Source organism: Pteropus medius, unplaced genomic scaffold, assembly GCF_902729225.1.
Source record: "Pteropus medius unplaced genomic scaffold, Ma_sr-lr_union100, whole genome shotgun sequence".
NCBI classification, from domain to species: domain Eukaryota; kingdom Metazoa; phylum Chordata; class Mammalia; order Chiroptera; family Pteropodidae; genus Pteropus; species Pteropus medius.
In genome coordinates this window covers 1,891,080-1,913,302 of record NW_024349519.1, presented here as the reverse complement: position 1 = coordinate 1,913,302, position 22,223 = coordinate 1,891,080, and the positions used below count along the sequence as shown (strand labels likewise).

Below are 22,223 nucleotides of genomic sequence, written 5' to 3'. Positions count from 1 at the left end.
TATATATGGAGATGCTGAGCTGTAGTCCTTAAGAAAAATGGAATACATTTTGTTTTTAGTCTCACACCTGAAAGGGAAGCAGCTACAGCCAATCAGTATAAACAGTTTTGCCTGTACTGTGATGAGGTAGGCTCTGTGTGTGTGTGTTTCTGGCTTATAGAGGATCAATTCCTAACATAAAGAAGGCATTTAGTCTTGCATTGGGGCACAGCAAGGGAGTAAGTCCCCTAAGCCCCTAACCTTTGTAAAGAGAGGTGATTAGCATTCCTAGGTCGCCATGAGGAGGACAGCTACCTCCTGGACAGATGCTCAGGGGCAGCTTTGGGGTCCCGGCTCTGGATCAGTAGATCAAATTACTATCTAAAGCCTACCCTGTGCATAAACCTTCCTGTTCACTGATGGGCAACTGGCCTTGGTTGGTAACCTGTGACTCCAGTACTTCTTATTGGGCTGCACATGGGGGATCATGTCAAGATAGTAAGCAGTGTAACACCCATCTGTCTTTTGTGCCACAGCTTCTCCCCAGAAGCACAAGACCTTACTATCATATTCTTTATCTAAGCTATTTGTCACCAGCATTGTTCATGCCCTCCCCACCCTCTATTCCTTTGACAGTACACTCACACCTAAGTGATTTATGCAGACCAGGATACAAAGTTACCCTAATATTGTGAATGCAACAGATATGTAGAGATGATTGCTCTCCATGGCCCAAGTTTTTTCCAAGCAGGTATACTTACTTTCTTCATCAGAGACAAGATTCTCCATGTATAAACGCTATGTTATAGTGATCCAAGAATCTGCTCTTGCTGAAGGAAAATCAGTGGGAGTACTGTCTCTATCAAGATTGCTTTAATTTCAGCCTTGAACTTCTGATCCCAACCTTTTAGGACCAACTCCAGAGAACTTGGGTTTGTATAGAAGTAAGAAGACCAGATAGCTATTTGTTTCAATCCAGAGAGAGGCCCATACCTAATTGCTATGTATGTTTCACAACATCTACCCACCACATCATGGTAGCCCATTTACAATTCTGATTCTAGTCCATAGGAAATCTTGATGATCCTCTGCTATGACATTCTTAATTTGTTCCTGCATCAGAACCTTTGCATTTGGTATTCTCCCTACCTGAAAACTGTTTCTCCAAATGGTATTATGGTTTTCTGTCTTACTTGTTTAGACATCATCTTAGAATATCATCTCAGCAATATTTTTCCAGTCCACCCTACTTAATATAACACCCTTGTCTCTCTGCTTCTTTGCCCTGCTTAATTTTTCTCTTCAAAACTCTTACTACTACTGATTAATTTGTTTATTGTCTGCTTTCCTCACTAAAATTTAAGCTCCATGTGGACAGACAGAGTTTTTTTTTTTTTCTAATCCTGGATCCCCTTGAGTCTAGACTAGTGCCTAAGATGTAAAAGGTGCTCAGTATTTGTTGACTGAATACATGAAACCTATAGCGTGCTATTTCCTGTTCTCCTGAGTTAGAGTCACACCTGGATGACTGCCATGCCTACTTATTTCTAAATGTCCTGGTATACCATCACTACCATCATCAACATCATCTTCATCTTCTCCTCATAATGGTCTAAATATAGATCTGTACCCATCTGTAGTCTTGATACCATCCTAGTGGTAGTGAATGGACTCATGAGCATGGCATCCTCTTTATTGCCTCCTTCCCATCTCTGCCAGCCTTTAGTAATCATTGTCAAACAAATCTTCTATCCTTCTGTTCAACTTCCTGGCAATAATGTCTGGTTTTATCCTAGTTTAGAGGATACTGTCCAAAGCTCTCTACATCTTCATTTACTTATCCACTACTTACAGAGTTAATGATCAGAGCATATGAACCAGGTACTTTAGAGTACCTCAGTTGGTTTACTCAAATGCTCTTCCTATCTAGCTACTGCAGAATTCTCCTTAAACATATTCTTAGGCTTTTCTTCTCCAGAATGCCTTTTTTCATAATATTATAATTTTTACCCCAACTATTTGCCTGGACTTTATGCCAATATCCTAATAGCTCACTGATACCTAGAGAGCTCTGGGAAACCTGAGAAGACCTTTTAAATGTTTTCTTGTACACTGAGAGTCAATATAAACAATATGTCTTTCATTTCTGGGTACCAGGGTATGACATATAAGGTGAGATTCTTCTCTGTGCACATTAGCTTTGCCTGACTTATTGAAAACAGGAAGACCACCACCAGCTAGTACAAGATAGAAAGAATGGTGGACTTTAGCCACATGTCTTTCTGGGTCCAATTGACCTTCTTCTTGTGGCTTCAGTCTTTTCTCCCCAACCCCCTGCCAAAATCTCTAAACCCTGAATTCTAGCTACCAACCTCAACAACTGAAGAACGCTGATTGTATTTGGGACAAAATCCTAGATTTCTATCAGTACCCCAGCTAATTCTTATACTTGAATTATTAAAGTAGATATAAGTCCTATTCAGAGATCTATCAGAATGCCCCACGTTCTTTTCCAGTACAAACCCAGGACATTTCAGCTTTATCCTCTAGAGGAAGGGTTTTGGGCGTCATTTTCCAGCCCTGTTAAACCATATTAGCAATGAAAATGATTTCGGAATGAGTACAAATTCAGCTACCAGCTTAGTTCGGTTGTCTTGGGAATTTGTTGGCACCATCTCTTCATTGACTATCTAACTTTCTGCTTTGCTCTTGTGATACCTGGTCCTCTAACTCTGCTAAACTGTGAACCTTACTCCTGACACTTTTCTTAGGTAACCTAGCTTGTACAGCAATGTTTAGACCCCTTCCTCTGGCCATTCTCCCTTAGTCACCATATTGTGTTCACCTGTAGGTTTCATGTACCCTGCCTTAAGGGATGCTTGTCAGCCTCCCCCATTGGAGAGATGAGGTTTGGACATATACCATATTTTCCAGAACTGCCTACATCGTAAACATTCTCTCATCATCAGTCCACCACCAAATTAGTCATCCAAATTTTGATTCATAAGTCAACCATAGCCAGCTTACGGTACACATTCTGAGTTGTTAAGGTTCCTGGGAAACTATATTTGAAATTTAAAAGTTATTTGATGAACAGAGAATTGGGGAAAAGTGAACTGTATGAATTGGATTTAAGAATAAAATTAAAATCCATTTTTAAGGAGCTATGACTGTTATATCTTCCATCTTTCTAATGCTAGAAACATTTGTATTTTACCAGTATCCTTCTCTCAAACAGTACTAAATAAACACTACCAAATTCATACTATCCAGATTAATTTTTTTGTTCCACTTATCCTCAATGTAAGAATTTAATACATTACAACTGTTGACTGTGTTTTTGATTTCTACAGTTGTATCCCAAGTCCAATGAAATGTAAACTTCCCATGAACCTTTGATAGTCCCTCTAGATTATAAATTCCATGAGAGCGTATCATATCTTAGTACCTGACAAAATGGCTGGCACATAACAAGTCCTCATAAATATTTTTAAATATATGAATGAATTATAATGAATAGGGGTTTCTCTAGATTCTCATCAGGAAGACATTTACAGCTATTTCTTAATGTGATATATTTCTTCCACTAGCTACTCTTTATTTTGTGTTGGCTTTTACTAGTTTAACTCTCAGAAAGTAATGTCTTCAAGTTGGGGGATTACACTAAGACTACCATAAGCAAGGTCTAAGTACTTCTGAGGAAATTCTTCTTTTCTGGGATTCCTACCCCCATCTGACATGAAGGTTCCGTAGATGCCTTTTGAGATGATATATCTTTGATTTGTGTTCATTTAGTTTTCCAGGAACTCCTGGGGATGATTGATCTTGGACAGAAAAAGGGATCGAAAGGATCGAGTGCCTTAAAGATAAGCTTATGAGTAACTGAATGACATTTCCTTGCCTTCACCTAGTTAAGGTAGACTCATTAATGTGGTAATTCATTAAGAACATTTTCAGTGTAGACACAGAAGTTGGTAGTGGGTATAGTGGGGAAAGGATGTATTGGCTCTCCAATTTCAGTCTTCAACTTCATTGTTGGAGTTACAAACCTCAGAATGTGTGGGGAGCTTTTCCAGCTTTTACTTTTCCAAATATTTTAAACATCTTTATTGAGATAAAATTTATATATTATAAAATTCACCCATTTAAAGTATATAATTTGGACTTTAGATTTTCCATGTAAGGAGCATGGAAGTCCCCACTTCATCCCAGCAACAAACAAAAGTAAGAAGACCTGAAAATCAACAACTCTTCTTGGATCCATAAGAGAGGGGAAGACAGAGGGCAAGCTGCTGATCCCAGAGTTGGAGAGACAGATGGGTGAATACAGTTCATCACAGTTTATTGGAATAGAATCTCACATCAGCAGAAACCTCCTTAGGAACCAGTGATGGGATAGGAAAACATGAACTATAATTGATAAATTTCTGGAGGCTCAGTGCAGACAACTCTGGGAGCTAAAAACTACAAGGTGACCCAGTCAAAGGGAGGTCTCCAAAATATTGTGAGATTTCCTTCCAGGAGCTCAACCAGATTCCCACGGTAACTATCAGAGAAAAATCGCCTCAGACTTCTGGCAGGGGGAGGAAAAAAGAAGCCATTTTGAAATATGCCAAAGTACCCTGTCCTACTTAACAAAGCTTGTCCTCAGGGGAAACTAGTTAGCCAGAGCCTAACTTGCTGGGTTATTATCAAGTGCTAACTGACTTGAGGAAGAGAAATACCCAACTTCAACCCACTTTGGTTATTCTGTCCCACCCAAGGAAAAGGAAAAAGATCTGAGAAATACTTTTGAAGTTCACAGTCCAAAGACACAGTCTCACTAAAAGACTGAGACCTAATTATAGGGCTACAGAATGCTTTCTCTCCCCCTACACCTCACTACCACATATTAAAGGTTTATTTATTTCCTTTTACCCAGTACATCGTGTCTGGCTATCAAGAAAAAATTACAAGGCATACATAAAAAGGCAACAGTTTAAAGAGACAGGGTAAGCATCAGAACCAGACATGGCAGGGATGTTGGAATTATCATATAGAGAATTTAAAACACCTATGATTAATGTACTAAGGGCTCTAATGGATAAAGTAGCATGCCAGAACAGATGTGCAGTGTAAGCAGAGAGATGGACAACCTAAGAAAGAACCAAAGAGAAATGCTGGAGATAAAAAATAGTATAACAGAAATGAAGAATGCTCCCGTTGGGCTTGCTGGTAGACTGAACATGGCTGAGAAAAGAATCTCTGAGCTGGAGGATATATTAATACAATTCTCAAAAATTAAAGAGAACGAAGACTGAAAAAAAAAAAAAGCAGAACAAGTTATCCAAGGACTGTGGGACAACCACAACAACAGATGTGACACACATTCAGGGGGACCACCAGAAGGAAAAGAAAGAGAAAAAGCAGAAAAAATGTTTGAAAAACTAATGACTGAGAATTTCCCTCAAATTAATGTCAGATATCAAACCATAAATCCAGGAAGCTTAGAGAATACCAAAAGAGATAAAGATAAATGCAAAAACAAAAACAAAAAACAAAACAAAACTACACCTAGTCATATTTTCAAATTATAGGAAAAGAGAAAGAGAAATGCTGAAAGAAGCCAGAGGGAAGAAACATCTTACCTATGGAGGAACGAAGATGAAAATTGCATCTGATTTCTCCTCAGAAGCATGCGAGCAAGAAGAGAGTGAAGTGGAATACTTCAAATGTTGAGAGAATAAACCACCAAACTAGAATCCTGTACCCTGCAAAATTATCTTTCAAAAGTGAAGGAGAAATAAAGACTTTCTCAGACAAACATAAATTGAGGGAATTTGTTGCCAGTAGACCTGCCTTTTATAAAATGTTAATAGAAGTTCTTTAGAGGAAAGGAAAGTGGAAACTTGGATCTACATGAATAAAAGAAGAGCATCAAAAGTGGTGGAAGTGGGAGTCAAAAATTTGGTGACAGACAGAAGGAAATCTAACTTTGGGTAGTGAACACACAATGCAATATATATGACATTATTGAATTGTACACTTGAAACTTATTTGATTTTGTTAACCAGTATCACCCCAATAATTTTATTTTTAAAAATTCCCTTTAAAAATGGAATAAGTGGGACATATCAAAAATGACGTAGATGATAGAGGCTTTGTTCACTCCTCTTGCAACCAAATCAAAGACAGAAACACTGAGCAAACAGCAAGGAAAGTCACCTGGGATCTAGATGAACAGAAGCACTACAACTAGGGAGAGAAATAATTAATTGCAAAGGTAGAAGGTAGGAGGGGGTGAAGACGCGAGGCTGCCCAGTCCCCAGCGGCTAGTGGGACACAGGCTATACAGCATTGGCAGCCAGCAGCTGCAGACGCCTCTTAAAGGGGCCTTGTTTGCGAGCAGACTTTCACAGTAAGGGACCTGCTTGCTCTGAGCACCAGCACCAGGTTGGCTGCATGGGGGCAGGGAGGACACCACTGATTTACAGGGGGACATTCAGTTGGAGTGAGGAACAGAGGCAAGGCTCTCTCCAGGGCAGAGGTGCCAGCAGTATCCGTTGTTCCTCTATTGAGCCTTCCCCCCACCTCGCCTCCAGTGTATGCAGGCAGCCCTGCCATAGCTGAGATATCAAACTGGATAATAGGTTGCTCTACCCAGAAGATTCCATGAAACTCCACCTCACCCCACCCGCAGCCCCACCTAAGCCACATCCAGTCATGTCCTTGGCAAGTCAGGTGCTCCTTGCTGAGCAGTGCCAAGACTCACGCTGGTGACAGCTGGCCTTGTTTTCTGGCGTGGTTTCTTGAGGCAACTATAAGCACAGCATCTATGGATTGCTTGCTGAATCTTAACAGGTGGCCCAGGAAGGGCAGAGGCTTGGACTAAATTTGGCCTGCAGCTGAACCCCTCTCAGGACTGTGCCACTTGGACACCTACCACACAAACCAACGCTAATAAGACTGGGAGACTTGAGAGCTTTGCTTAGTACATAGAAATAGACACAGAAAAGCAGCCAAAATGAGAAGACAAGCAGAAACCATATGAGAGAACAGAACAGAGATCCAGGAATAATGGAGTCAAGTAATCTAACAGATGCAGAGTTCAAAACACTGATTATAAAGATGCTCAATGAACTTAGGGGAAGTGTAGATGAATTCAGCGAGAACTTTAACAAAGAGATTAAAAAAAACATAAAAATAGAAATGAAAATTATAAAAGAGAACCAGTCAGAAATGAAGTACACATTATCTGAGGTGAAGAGTATATTAGAGAGAAACAATAGATTGAATAAAGAAGAGGATCGAACCACTGATATAGAGGATGGGGAAGCCAAGGACACTCAATCAGAACAGCAAGAACAAAGAAGCCAAGACTATAATAATAATTTAAGGAGCCTATTGGACACAGTTAAATGTAAAAATATCTGTGTCATAGGGGTACCTGAAAGAAAACAAGAAGTTGAAGAGCTATTTGAAAAAATAATGATGGAAAACTTCCCTAACCTGGTGAAGGAAATAGACATACAACCTCAGGAAGCTCAGAGAGTCCTAAAAACCAGGAACCCAAAGAGGCCCCCCCACCACCAAGACACATTATAATTAAATACAAATAATCTTAAAACCAGCAAGAGAAAAGCAGTTAGCTACCTACAAGGGAGCACCCATAAGACTGGCAGCTGATTTCTCAAAAGAAACAATGCAGGACAGAAGGGCTTCACAAAAAATATTCGACATAATGAAAACCTAGGATCTACAACCAAAGAATAATTTATCCAGCAAAGCTATCATTTAGAGTCGAAGGAGAGATAAAGAGCTTCCCAGACAAAAATAAGCTAAAGGAATTTATCAACACCAGCCAATAATACAAGAAATGTTGGAGAGACTTCTTTAAGAAGAAAAAACATGCATTGAAAACAGGAATAAAGAATGGTAATAACTACATTCCTATCAACAAGTACCTCAAATGTTAAGGAATTAAGTGCTTCAACAAAAAGATAGAGTGGCTGAATGGATAAGAAAACAAGACCCCTACATATGCTGCCTACAGGAGATTCACTTCAGATTAAAATACACAGAGATTAAAAGGGAGAGAATGGAAAAAGATATTGCCTTGATGGACCTAGAGGGTACTACACTGAATGAAATAAGTCAGGTAGAGAAAGACAAACATCACATGATTTCACGTACATGTGGAATCTAAAGAACAAAAGAACAACAACAAAAATGGAAATAAACTCAGAGAATATTTTGAGGGCCACTAGATGGGAGAGAAGTTGGGCAGATGGCAAAAAACGGGGAAAGGGATTAAGAAGTACAAATGGATAGTTACAAAATTGACATGGAGATATGAAATGTAGCATAAAGAAAATAGTTACTAATGTTGTAATAAACATGTAAGGGAGAGGAGGGGTACTAGATTTAGTGGGGTGATCACTGTGAGTTATATAGATCTCTAATCACTATGCTGTACAGTGAAACTAATATATTATTGTATGCTAGCTATAACTGAAAAAAAAACTCATTGAATTGTACAATGTTAATTGTACAACCAGAAACTAATTGTCTATTATATTTCAGTAAAGCCAGGAAAAAAAAATCACAGAAAAACTGTAGAAATATATAAAAAAGAATGGAGTAAAAAAAAATGGAATAAGTGAAGATAAAATAAAAACTTTTATTTTTCCTGTTCTTAATTGATCTGACAAATAAGTTTGTTCAAAATAGTAACACTCTATTCTAGTATGTATACTCAGGTATATATTATATACATATGCTTATGTATGTTTATAGATAAGTGCAAGGGAAAGGAGGAAAAATTGGGATTATTTTGTTATTATAAGATACTTACACTACTCTGAAGTGGTATGGTGTTATTCGAAAGTGAACTTGGATTCATTGTAAATGTATATTTTAAACTCTAGAGAAACCCTAAAAAGTAAGCATTACTGATATGCTAAGAAAGGAGAGTAAGTCATATGAAATGCTCAGTTAAAACCACAAAAGGCAGAAAAAGAGCGGAAGGCAAAAATAGGAACAAACAACAAGGGCAACAAATAGAAAACAATAATGAATATGGTAAATATTCATCCAAATATTTCAATAATCACTTTGAATGTTAATGATCTAAATGCACCAATTAAAAGACAGATTGTTAGAGTAGATCAAAAAATATGACTCAACTATATGATGTCTATAAGAAACCCACTTTAAATATAAAGATATGTGTAGATGAAAAGAAAATGGATGGAGAAAAACATACCATGTTAATACTAATCAAAAGAAAGTTATATTAATTTTAGACACAGCAAACTTCGAAGTAAGGAAAGTTATCAGGGGTAAAGAAGGGATAAATAAGGGCATTACATAATGATAAAGGGGTCAATTCTCCAAGAAGACATAATAATTTTTTTTGCATCTTGTATTATTTTTTAAATAATTTTTTCAACTATAGTTCGCAAATATTAGTTTTAGGTGTACAACATGGTAATCAGACATTTACATAACTTACAAAGTGATCACCCTATAAATCTAGTACCCACGTGACACCATGCATAATTATTACAATATTATTGACTGTATTCTTTATAGTATACTTTACATCCCCATGACTATTTTGTAACTACCAACTTTAACTTTAATCACTTCCTCAAGACATAACAATTCTTAATGTGTAAGCACCTAACTCAGTCTCAAACTCCGTAAGGCAAAAATTGATACAGCCGCAAGGATAAATAGATGAATCCACTATCAGAGTGGGAAACTTCAACACACCTCTCTTGAAATGAACAGATCCAGCAGACAGAAAACAGTAAGAACATAGCTGAACTCAACAATGCCATCAATCAACTAGATATAATCAACATAAGCAATATATCCAATAACAGCAGAATACACATTTGCCAGGCTTACATGGAACATTCATCAAGATAGACCACAGTACGGGCTATAAAACACGTCTTAACAAATTTAAAAGAACAAATTAAACAGTGCCTCTTAGGCAGCAATGGAATTAAATTAAAAGTCAGTAACAGAACGATAACTGAAAAATCCCCAAATACACTTAAATAACATACTTCTAAATAACACATGGGTCAAAGAAGAAATCTCAAGAGATATTTTAAATATTTTGAATTAAAAACAAAAATGAAAACATAGTTTATCAAAATTTATAAAATTCAGCAGAAGCAGTGCTTTTCTAATATGAATGCACATATTAGAAAAGATCTCAACTCAGTAACCTAAGTTTCCACTTTAGAAAACTAGAAAAAGAAGAGTCAATTAAATCCAAAGTAAGCAGAAGAAAGGAAATAAGAATTAGAGCAGAAATGAAATGAGGTGTCATCACTACAGATTCCATGGACATTAATAAGATAATAAAAGAATACTATGAACTCTATGCCCACAAATTTGATAACCTAGATGAAATAGATCAATTCCTTGAAAAACACAATCTGCCAAAATTCACAAAGAGAGAAATACGCAATATGAATAGGCCTATATTTATTTAAAAAATAGAATCAATAATTAATAACCTTCCAAAAAAGAAAGAACTAATTCTCTACAACCTCTTTCAGAAGATAGAAGCAGAGAATATTTCCTAACATTCTATGAAGCCAAGATTACTATAATACCAAAACCAGATAAAGACATGACAGGAAAACTACAGATCAATATCTCTTATGAACATAGATGCAAAAAGCCTTAACAAAATAGTAACAAATCAAATCTAAAAAAAAATGTATTTAAAAAGTATAAAAAGAATTATACACCGTGACCAAGGAGATTTATCGGTATGCAAGGCTGGTTCCACATTCAAAAATCAATTAATATAATCTGTCGCTTAAACACATGATTATATTCATAGATGAAGAAAAAGCATCTGACAAAATCCAAAACTCATTCATAGTAAAAATTCTCAGTAAGCTAGGAATATAAGGGAACTATCTCAACTTGATAAAGACTCGACAAAAAATGTACAGCTAACATCATACTTAGTGATGAGAAACTTGAAGCTTTCTCACTAAAATTAGGTACAAAGCAAGGATATTCCCTCTCACCACTCTTTTTCAACATGTTACTGTAAGTCCTTGCCAATTCAATAAGGCAAGAAAAGGAAATAAAAAGTATACAGATTGAGAAGGAAGACATAAAGCCATATTGGTTCACAGATGATATGATCATCTATGTAGAAAATCTGAAAAAATCAACAGAAAACTTCTGGAACTAATAAGCTATTACAGCAAGATTGAATGATAAGTTAATATGTGAAAGTCAATTGCTTTTCTATATATCAACAATGAACATATAGAATTTGAGACTGAAAACATGATTTCATTTACATTAGCAACCTAAAGGTGAAATACTTAGGGATAAATCTAATAACATATATGCAAGATCTTTAAGAGGAAAACAAACAAACAAAAAACCTGATGAATGAAATCAAAGAACTAACTAAATGGAGAGATATTGCATATTCATAGGTAGGGAGATTCAGTATTATCCAGATGTCAGTTCTTCCCAACTTGATCTATACATTTAATACGATACGAATCAAAATTCCAGCAGATTATGTTATCAACAATTCTAAAGTCTATGTGGAAAGTCTATGTGGAAAGACAAAAGACCCAGAATAGCCAACTTGATATTGAAGAACGAAGTTGGAAGTCTGACACTACTCAATTTCAAGACTTACTATAAAGCTATAGTAATCAAGATAGTGTGGTATTGGCGAAAGAACAGACAGGTTAGTGGAACAGAATAGAGACCAGGTATAGACCCCAGAAATATAGTCAACTGATCTTTGATAAAGGAGCCAAGGCAATACAATGGAACAAAGATAGTCTCTTCAACAAATGGTGATGGAACAACTGAATATCGATGTGCAAAAAAAAAAAAAAAAAAAAGTCTAACTACAGACCTTACGCACTTCACAAAAACTAACTCAAAATAAGTCATAGACTTAAGTGTAAAATGCAGAACTATAAAACTCCTAGAAGATAACATAGAAGAAGACTTACATGACTTTGGGTATGGTGATGTCTTTTTAGATACAACACCAAAGACATGATCCATGAAAGAAATAACCGATAAGCTTCACTTCATTAAAATTAAAGTGTACAATTCAATTGTCATTTTAGTATATTCATAGAGTTATGCATTCACTCTAAGTTTAAGACTTTTCCATCACCCACCAAAAAAAAATTCTGTACCTATTGGCAATCACTCCTTATTTTATTGCAGCCCTGGGCAACTGCAACTGTACTTTCTATCTCTATAGATTTGCCTATTCTGGACATTTTATATAAAGGGAATCAAATGATATGTGGTCATTTGTGACGGTCTTTTTCCAGTTAGCATAATGTTTTCAAGGTTCATCTATGTTGCAGCATATATCAGTACTTCATTCTTTTTATTGCCAAGAAACATTCTATTGTATGGATATGGCACATTTTATTGATCTGTTCATCAGTTGATAGATATTTGGGCTGTTTCCACTTTTTGCCTCTTATGAATCAAGCTGCTATGAACGTCGGTATACATGTCTGTGTGTGTACCTATGTTTTCATTTTTCTTGGAATCGAATTGCTGGGTCATATGATAACTCTATATGTCTAAAATTTTGAGAAACTGTTAACCTGTTTTCCATATTGACTAATACACAAATGTTCCAAATTGTCTACATACTCTCCAAAAGTTATTCTCCTTTTTTTTTTTAAATAATAGGCATGCTAATGGCATAAAAGAGACTGTCATTGTGGTTTTGATTTGCATTTCCCTAATGATTAGTGATGTTGAGAACATTTTCATGTATGTATTTATTATTTGTATATCTTTTTTCAAGAAATGTCTATTCAAACTCTTTCCCATTTTTTTGTTTTAATATCACAATTTTATTTGATATTTCATTGAACAGAATGTATTTTTAAATTAATAGACTTTATTCGTTAGAGTAGTTTTAGGCTTACAGAAATTTGAGGAAATTGTACCATACAGAGAGTTTTTATATATCCTCTCTATTCTCTGCTAAGTTTCTCCTATTATTAACATCTTGCCCTAGTGTGGTACATTTGTTACAATTAATTAACCAATACTGATACATTATTATTGACTAAAGTCCATAGTTCACATTATACTTCACTATTTGTGTTGTACAATTCTATAGGTTTTGACAATGCATGATGTCACGTAATCACCATTATAGCACCATACAGAATAGTTTCACAGCCCTAAAAATCTATTGTGCTGCACCTATTTATCTCTCTACTTCAAGCCCTTGGCAACCACTGATCTTTTTACCATCTCTATAGTTTTGCCTTTTCCAGAGTTTCATATAGTTGGAATCATACAGTATACAGAGTTTTCAGACTGGCTTTTTTCACTAAGCAATGTGTATTTAAGTTTCCTCCACGTCTTTCCTTGGCTTGATGGGTTAGATCATGGCATGGGTTTGCCTCTTGGTACTCCCATTCCTAGCTAGATTTCCTGTATTTTCTCTTTTTATTGCTGAATAATATTTCATTGTATGTATGCACCACAGTTTTTTATCCATTCACCTTTTGGGGGGTTTGGTTGCTTCTAGATTTTGGCAATTACAAATAAAGCTGCTATAAACATTTGAGTGCAGGTTTTTGTGTGAGTGTAGTTTTCAAGTCATTTGGGTAAATATTTAGGAGTATAATTTACTAGTTCATGTGGTAAGACTATATTTAGCTTTGTAAGAAACTGCCAGATTGTCTTTTAAAATGACTGCACCATTTTGCAACCCCACCAACAAAGAATGAGAGTTCCCGTTGCTCCTCCACATTCTTGTCAGCATTTGGTATTGTCAAGTTTTGTTGTTATTGTTGTTGGTTGTTTGTTTTTTGACCATTCTAATAGATTGTAGCAGCATCTCACTGTTTTAATTTGCAGTTCATGGTAAATGACATAGGATGTTGAGCATTGTTTCATATACTTATTTGCCATCTGTATATCTTCTTTGGTGAGGTATCTGTTCAGATCTTTTACTCTTTTTTAAATTGGGTTATCATCTCTTTATCATTGAGTTACAAGAGTTATTTATATATTTTGGATAGCTGTCACTTATCAGATATATGATTTGCAAAATTGTTCTTTTGTTCTATGGATTGTCGTCTTAATTTTCTGATGGTAACATTTGCAGCACAAAAGTTAATTTTGTGTAGTCAAATGGTTTATCTCCTAGTCACTTGCATTCCTATTGTTTGTGGCCAGAGTGTGCAGGAACAAATAAGCAAGAGAAAAGATAGCAGAAACCGCAAGGGAGATGACTGAGGAGGGGCACTGAAACAAAAAGCTAGGTGGAGCGCAGGAAGGAGTAAAGAAGATTTGAGTAAAGGATGCACCTCTTGCTCTGGGAGTACTTGATCCACGTTCCCAAGGTGGATCCTATTTGGACCCAGGGTGGATCCTACAGCCCTACAGATATGCTGGCTTCACCACCAGAATCCTGCACGTTCTTCTACTGTAGGCATGAGAGGGAGTTATCCCAGCAAGTGTGTTTCCTCTTGGTACTCGGATTCCTACCTAGCTTTTCTGTATTTTCTCTGAGAAGGGTAACATACTTTTAAGTGTAGTTTTTGAGGTCCCTCTAGGGTAAATACCAGTGTTTAATGTTCCTCAGGGGCAGGGACTCTGTTTCACTTATCTTTTCATCTCTCAGCATCTAAAACCTGACACACAGCCTTCCAACAAGTGTTCCTTCCGAGTGATAAAGGTGGGATACGATGGATAGGGCCGGAGGGAGAGGTTATTATCAGTTGCTGAGGATTCTTGAATGCAAGGAGTCTCAGGCAGTCGGGCCGGGAAAAAATGTTGTCTCTGCTGACAAGAGAAGCAACTGAATAATTTCTGGTTCCCACTGTATGCAGGAGATGATGGCTCCTGAGATAGATATGAAGGCCCGAGAACCCTCTGGAGAGTGAAGAAACTAAGCCGAAGGGTTATCTGAGAAGCATTCTTAGGGGGAGGAGGAAAGGGAGGAGAAAGGAGAGCAGGAGGAGGCGGAGCCTCTTGACCAGCATCAGCCAGTGGGAGTTGGGAAGCCTCTCCTCTTTCCCCTCCCTGTTGCCTCCACCTGGCTCCTCCCTGTGTTCGCCAAGCTCCCCTCCCCCCTTCCCCAAGGACAGTGTGCAAAGAACCCGCGGCCGAGAAGAGCTAAGACTAAAAGGCAAGAAGGGCCCTTGGGTAACGAGCCGGGGCGGGAGAGAAAGCTGAGAGCGTGGTGGAAATGAACGTGTTGGGAGGAGGCGGTGGGGAGAACTGAAAGGAGCAGCAGGGAAGAGGAGGGGTGGTGTGGCATTAGAAGTAGGAGCCTAAAGGGGGGATGGGAAGAGCAGTCATGAAAAGCCCTAGCCCCCTGGCTCCTGTCCCTCGACTTCTGCGCACAGCCCGGTACCCTGGGAATCAGGGATGGGTGGGTGGTGCTCAAACCTCATTGCCCTTGACTGCCCGACTCCCATCCTGGCACTCATCCTATTCAGATCAGTGCACCTACGATGCTGCCTCTCTGTAATTCTCTCTCCGGCGTGCTTCTCTACACACATTTTATGTGATTTTATGTTTTAAGTTTCAATGTCTTTATTTCTATGTGTGTGTCACTATGTATCTATAAAGGATGCTTATATGTGGATCTGCGTGCATTTCTGTGTCCTGTGCCTCTATAACTGCCTTGGAGATGCAGGAGAAAAATCTGAGCTTTTTTTTGCCATCAGTACTCCTAACCTTCCCCTTGTTATGGTGAATTCTCTCCTTCACAGAAGCCTCCAGGGATGGGTTTCTATCAGTGATGAGCTCCCAGAGTGAATGAGAAGGAAAAAACTCATGGGAAAAGGGATCTGCATACTCATATGTTTTGTTCTTTCCAAATTTTTGCCTTCCTATTTGCACCAGCCACTTAGTCTTTCCTTTTTTGAGAACAGTAGAAATTTGGACATGAATACTATGTAGATAGGAGAGCGTCTCTATCCACATGTGTTTATATTTCACTATTTGGCACTATATGCTTCCTTAGGTCCTATTTGTATCTGTATATGTTAGAAGATACAGAGACTATGGAGCTGTATCTAAACATTTAAAACTATTCATATATTTATATGCATTTCGTGTTGTTTATCAGTTCATTAACGCTTACAACAAGTATTTATTGAACTCCTGTTATGTATATAGACGTTGCTAGGCTTCGGTAGGCTGTGGGAGGGTTTTTAAAAATGAACATGATCCCTCCCTGAAAGAGTTTTCAGTCTAGTTAGGGACAATGACTTTAGCAATCTTCTGTTCCAGAGGTCTGCAGACTTTTTCTGTAAAAGGCCGGATGATAAATATTTTAAGCTTTGCAGGCTACCCAGTCTTTGCAGCAATAATTACTCTGCTCTTGTGGCACAAAAGCGGCCATAGATAATAGATCAAAGAATGGGAATGGTATGGACACAGAGGTTTGAATTTCATAGGATTTTCACCTGTCATGAACATTTTTTCCCCCAACCATTTAAAAACTTAAAAGCCTTTCTTAGTTTGCTGCCATACCAAACCATGAGAAGGGCTGGATTTGGCTGGTGGGCTGTAATTTGCTGACCCCTGAGCTAGTCTAACTTTCTTTTCAATACATAATAAGCACTTAAAATATTACATAAAGTAGTAATTAAGTGCTATATAAATGATCCAGTTCCAGACAACATGTGATTAGAGGAGGTCCAAAAAGAAGCCCTTCTTGACCTGTGGTAATCAGTGAATGCTTAGTAGGTTTAATAACGGTGCGACTAGAACTGGTCTTAAGTGGTGGAATGGGGTATTGATCTGTGGAAAAGACCCACAGGTCAATAAAGAATTGAATGGCCTTCTGGAAAAGGAATGCAGTGTTCCCAGGCACAAAAGTGGGGAGGAGCAAAGTAATGTTCAAGTGATAACAGAATAGAGAATTCGTGGGAACAAAGGTTCAAACTTTAGGCAAGGGCTGGATCATGGATGCCAACCCAAGAAGTTTGAAATTTATCTGTCAGCACTGATTATATGAAGTTATGTCTATGAATCTGTGTCTCTCAACCTTATGTGCATTTGTGTATGTATGTCTTCATGGTTGTATCATTCATATATTTTTTTGGGCATGTGCATGGATCTATCTGTTTACGTGACCTATGTCTTTATCAGCAGGTGCCCTGATTTCCCCAGATTCACAGCAGAAACATGAGCTGTGCTTAAAGGTCATCAGCCCTTTTCATGTGAATGAATCCTCTTTCCACCGAGGCCTCAGGGGTCTATGACCTTCTCATGGAGGTTCAGCTTGTGTCTCTAATAGAGTGGAGAAGGGAAATAGAAGGGAGGGAGACAAGTCTGGGAAGGCTATATAAAAAGGATAGCGTTTTGTGGTTGGCAGTTCAGGTGGAAAGAGAAAGCAGTGAGGATAGAAAAGAAGAGATGGATAAGGGATGATAAGAAAGGAGAATAATAGGATTTGTTAACTTTTGATTCTGAGAATAAGGAGGAGATAAAATTTTTAAAACAACAGATTTGAGCCTGGATAACTGGAAGAGTGATGATTTCATTGGCATTTTGTGGATACAGAGTGTGTCTTGTAGGTTTAATAGCAGTGCGTTTGAGAGAGATAAGTCCTAAGGACAAAAAAATACGAAGGTGTCCACATGGCATGTGTACATATCTGTGTATATGTGACAGGGATTTTTGTGTTACTCTTCTCATTTGATAGGATGTAGTGTGAGGGGCAAGGCCTGAAAACAAAGGGTCAAGAGAGGCTCAGAAGGCAGAGAGAGCAGGGATGGGGAAAGCCATAGAAAGTCTTTAACCATTCCTGACCCTGACACTATTAACTTGCCGAAGCTCTAGTGTCTTTATAGACTCAATCTCCAGTTCCAACTTAGCCCAATTTCATAACACCCAACTCTAATCTTAACCATAACTCAACTACCCTTGCATTTTTGCTTCCACTTACTGGTTCTCATCTGATTTCTGTCCTCTGCAACAGTCCTTCCTTTCATTAAAAAGGAGGAATCCTTGAAGCTAACTTTCCTCCTTCCTTTTTCATTCCTATTTAGTCAACTGCCCTTCTCCTTGACTTTTGCTTATTATCCAAATAGGCTCCAATTAGGGTGGAAGGGATTAGCCAGGACTTTTGCAGTCTTGGGCTTGATTACTGTGACATTTCAGTTTGTCACTCTGTGAGGGTGGGGCTCCCCTCTGGAAGTAGTCCAAGTTCTCTGGCTGCACAGCCCAAACTTAGTATAGTGGGAGAGCCTGACTGAGGTGGCTCTATCCAGTCGAACAGCCATTTCCAGAGCTTGTAGCACCTTGATCCAGCTGTGTCTTAACTGAACATTCTCTTGAATTCTAGAGTGGATCATGACCCATGAAGAGCATCATGCAGCCAGAACCCTGGGGATCGGCAAAGCCATTGCCGTGTTAACCTCTGGTGGAGATGCCCAAGGTAAGGAGGGCCCTGCTCGGTTAGTGACAAAAAGACATGGCAAATAGGGCCCCTTTAGTTTCTTGACTCCCCTTAACCTGTAGAACAGAATTATCCTCCTTAATATCCTCTTGCTATAGATTCACACTGGAATATTCTGGACTTTCCTAAAAATCTTTCGGGTCTAAGTCTTCAAGTGCTTTGGATTCTATTTGCTCTACTTTTTTTTATCCAAATCTTCACAAAACTTTCCGTTTCTCTGAAGATGTGGGATAGTTTTGGTCCTTTGATACCTGGTGTTTTCTCAGACATTGGAAAGAAAGAGACTAAAGAGATGAAATAGTTGAGATGGCAATAGGTGGATTCACTACAAGTACATTGGAAATGATGGGAAAGGGGGAGACCTAGAAATGGTATTTGGTGAGCCCCAGCTAGATCTTCAGGATCAATTCTGATATCTACAGAACCTGCTCTGACCAGAGTCAGGCACCCCACTCTTACAGCTCATATCCTACTAGACACAGGTCTACGTCACTCCCTGTTTTCCCTGGCCTTTCCTCCTCTTCCATCCCTTTAGCCTGTGAACATGCAGAATAGCAGCAGTTATTCAGTACAGATCCATGGTGAGGGTGGGCAGGTGGGCAGAAAGCCAGAGAGAACCCATTTCCGGGTTGAGTCTAAGAAACCCGGGACTCAGAAGAATCAGGTATATGGAAAATTGAAGTGGGAGATAGGGGATGTGTGATTTATTTTACTTTTTATCTCCTTTGATGATTTTGTATATTCTAATTTATAATACGTTGAAGAGAGGCAGAATCTCTTTGAAAGAGATTCTAGGACACAGAGACTGTGAGAGAAAGAAAGAGTCTATAGTAAGTCTCCCCTCTTCTCTGCACCACTTCCCCTAGGCTTTCCTAGACTTCGTGTTAAGTAGCCACTTCGTAGGGAGCCCTGTCTCATATGTTGCGAAGAAGTGGATCTCCTTTGGGAACTTACAGTTTAATGAAGAAAGATATCACATGTTACTCGAATTCTTATGGAGGGGACATAAGTAATAATAACCAAGTAGAATCCGCTTATATAATGAAATGATAGCCTCCGGTTGGATTAACCAGGGAAAACGTCTCAGAAAAGATAGATTTCAGGAAATAGAACTCTTCATTCAACTCAGGTGCTTAGAACAGTGCCTGGTACATAGTAAGTACTCAATAAGTATATTACTAATTAAATAGAAAGTGAACTATGGAGCATCGGCTGTATACCAAGCAGGATGGTAGGCACTAAGGATACATTAATGAAAAAGTCACATGTTGTCTTTGCCCTTAGGGTCCTTTTTATTCTTAAAGCTGGACTTTAAGTGTACTTTAAACTAATGTTCATTTAATTGTAATTGTAATAGACATTATGAATAGGAAAATGCTATAATGAGGAAGCTGAAGAAGGAAGGCGCAGAGGCCAGATTAGGAATGCGGAGCCCTAGTTGAGGCTGTAGAGACTACTGACCTGGCATCTGTTGCTTCTCTCTTCTCTCCTGGAAAGAATTCCATGTTAATACTGAGTTTTACAACATAAACTCTGAGTGTTGATCCTAAAACCTTGGTAAGATGGCCTATGGAATTGGACTGTCAGATTAGGAGAAGCAAGAACCTACTATAAAATCCAAATGAGCAAAACAGAGTTATAAAATTATGAAAAGAAAGGGCTCTTTGGGAAGGGAAAGAGGTAAAAAAACAAAAAGAAGAAAAAGGCCTAGGATTTAACTCGGGTCTAAGAGCAGCAGAGCCCTTCCAGCTTCTGATCCTGAGCAGGGGGACCCTCATGTTACAGAGATGATGACCACCTTGCATTAAGAGAAGGATCATCTTCCACGGAGGGAAGGTCTGTTGATGAGCTGATTTTTTGGAGGGACCAGCTGGAACAAGGCCTATGGGATTTGGTGGCAGACACAGTGTACCCAGGGAGATAGACTACCATGTGTCCACATAACATCACAGGTGCATGCTAGTAGGGACTGAGAGTGGTAGAGGGTAAAATTCTAGGGAGGTGAGGAAGCAAAGCAGAAAATTAAAAAGAGAGCTAAGAGGTCCCGACTGAAGGAGCAACTCAAAAACAGAAGCAGACTACTCAGAGATAAGTTTACAGGTCCCTGGTTCTCCCAGGGAGAGAGCATAGAAATGTGTTTTCCTTAGAGGCAGTGGGCCGCATGGGAAAGTGAGATTGGGCTCTGTAAAGTCCATGGAGGCCACGGCTCTGTCATTCTCTGAGCTTAGCAAAGCTAATAACCTTTTAAAGTAGAGGAGTGGCCAGGAGTGAGATGTCTTGAGTTCAGAAACTAGACTGATTAGGTACCACGTCCTAACTCCCATTCCAGCCCAGCCCCACCTAAACCACACCACTTTTGGCCTTATGAAATCAGCATATTCTGCTGGAAAGGATCTCAGTTATTTGCGCTAACCCCGTGTTTTCAGAAAGGCTGTCCATTCCAAATGTATGTTCATCCTATTTTTATAGGTTTTCAAGAATAGGGATTCTATTATTCCTTTGGATCACTATTCTAGAATTTATAATTTTCAATTACGTATCCATCAGAAAGTGTGATTCACATGTAATATTTATTTCTCGCATTGGAATTAAATAATTTTTTTATTCAAAGTTCAGTAAAGGTAGAAACTTTTCAGCATCTGCTTTCAAAAAGATAGTGACCAAGTCATTTATTACTATTTTCTGTCTCTTCTCATAGAGAACTATCGCCCATAGTTCTCTCCAAAGCTTCTTTCTGACAGACTGTAATTAGAGACTCAAAAATATATGTTGATGTTCTCCAGAGGCCCTGCCTGTACCCAGAATACCCCCTGGATGGTGCCTGTAATCTTATCCTTCATCTTGCTTCTAATAAGTCAGACAGCTGCTTATAGAGGGTTTATTTAGGGCAACATGGAACAGCCAAGGAGAGCCTGGCCAGCACTGTCCTGGAGCCAGAATAGGCCAATGAAGTTGGATAGGAGAGCCCAAAGAATTACTGGGACTCCTAGCATAAGCTATCTATATATCCTAATCTGTGATCCAGGGCAGTGGTCCCCAACTTTTTTGGCACCAGGGACCAGTGCTCCTTGAGAATCTAATGCTTGACCATCTGAGGTGGAGCTGAGGCAGTGATGCTAGCGCTAGGGAGCAGCTGCAAATACAGGTGAAGCTTTGCTCCCTCGCCCGCTGATCACTTCCTGCTGTGCAGCCCGGTTCCTAACAGGCCACGGACCAGTACCAGTCCGTGGCCCAGGGGTTGGGGACCCCTGATCTAGGGAACTAAGGGTTTGAGACACAAGTCCAGGGGCATAAAAGGGGTCCTAAAACTTGATTTCTAGGAAAACACTCAGATATCCAATTAAGAGACAGGAAGGATGACCTCTGGAGGTTGGTAGGGTTGAGGTAAGAAGGCAGAGGGAGAAGAGAAAGAATCTTCTTTCCTTGTGGAATTTTTCTTCTTCCTAATGGACTTGGCTATTTCATGCCCACCATCTGTTGTTGGCTATACATTTAAAACCTTTTAAGTCATTTGCTTTTCTTAAATCTTTTCTCCCCTACCGTTACTTAGCTCAAGAGCAGGAAACAGCATTCCAAACTATACATTTCAAGAGCATGTTTTTACCTTATTTATTAAGATTACAAATTTATACTCAAGAACCCCAGATATCCAACAGAGGATCACATAGATCTTGTGAAAGTCTAGAAAATAAACAGTAGTTTCATCTCTGTCTTGATCTTATTGAGTTGGCTTTATTCATCTTTCCGAAAGCATTGATGACTTTGTGTTGACTTTGTTCTTTTC

The 22,223-nt window shown here is 38.6% G+C and overlaps 1 protein-coding gene across 2 annotated transcripts in view; it reads left to right on the top strand.

The window, feature by feature from the left end:
- Positions 1 to 22,223, top strand: part of PFKM (phosphofructokinase, muscle) — a 43,844-nt gene that overhangs the window by 5,369 nt on the left and 16,252 nt on the right. For both annotated transcript variants that reach the window (XM_039882186.1, XM_039882187.1), the window contains one exon: positions 18,326 to 18,418. In XM_039882186.1, the coding sequence (XP_039738120.1) occupies positions 18,334 to 18,418 (85 nt within the window). In that variant the 5' untranslated portion in view covers positions 18,326 to 18,333. The remainder of the gene's footprint in view (positions 1 to 18,325; positions 18,419 to 22,223) is intronic.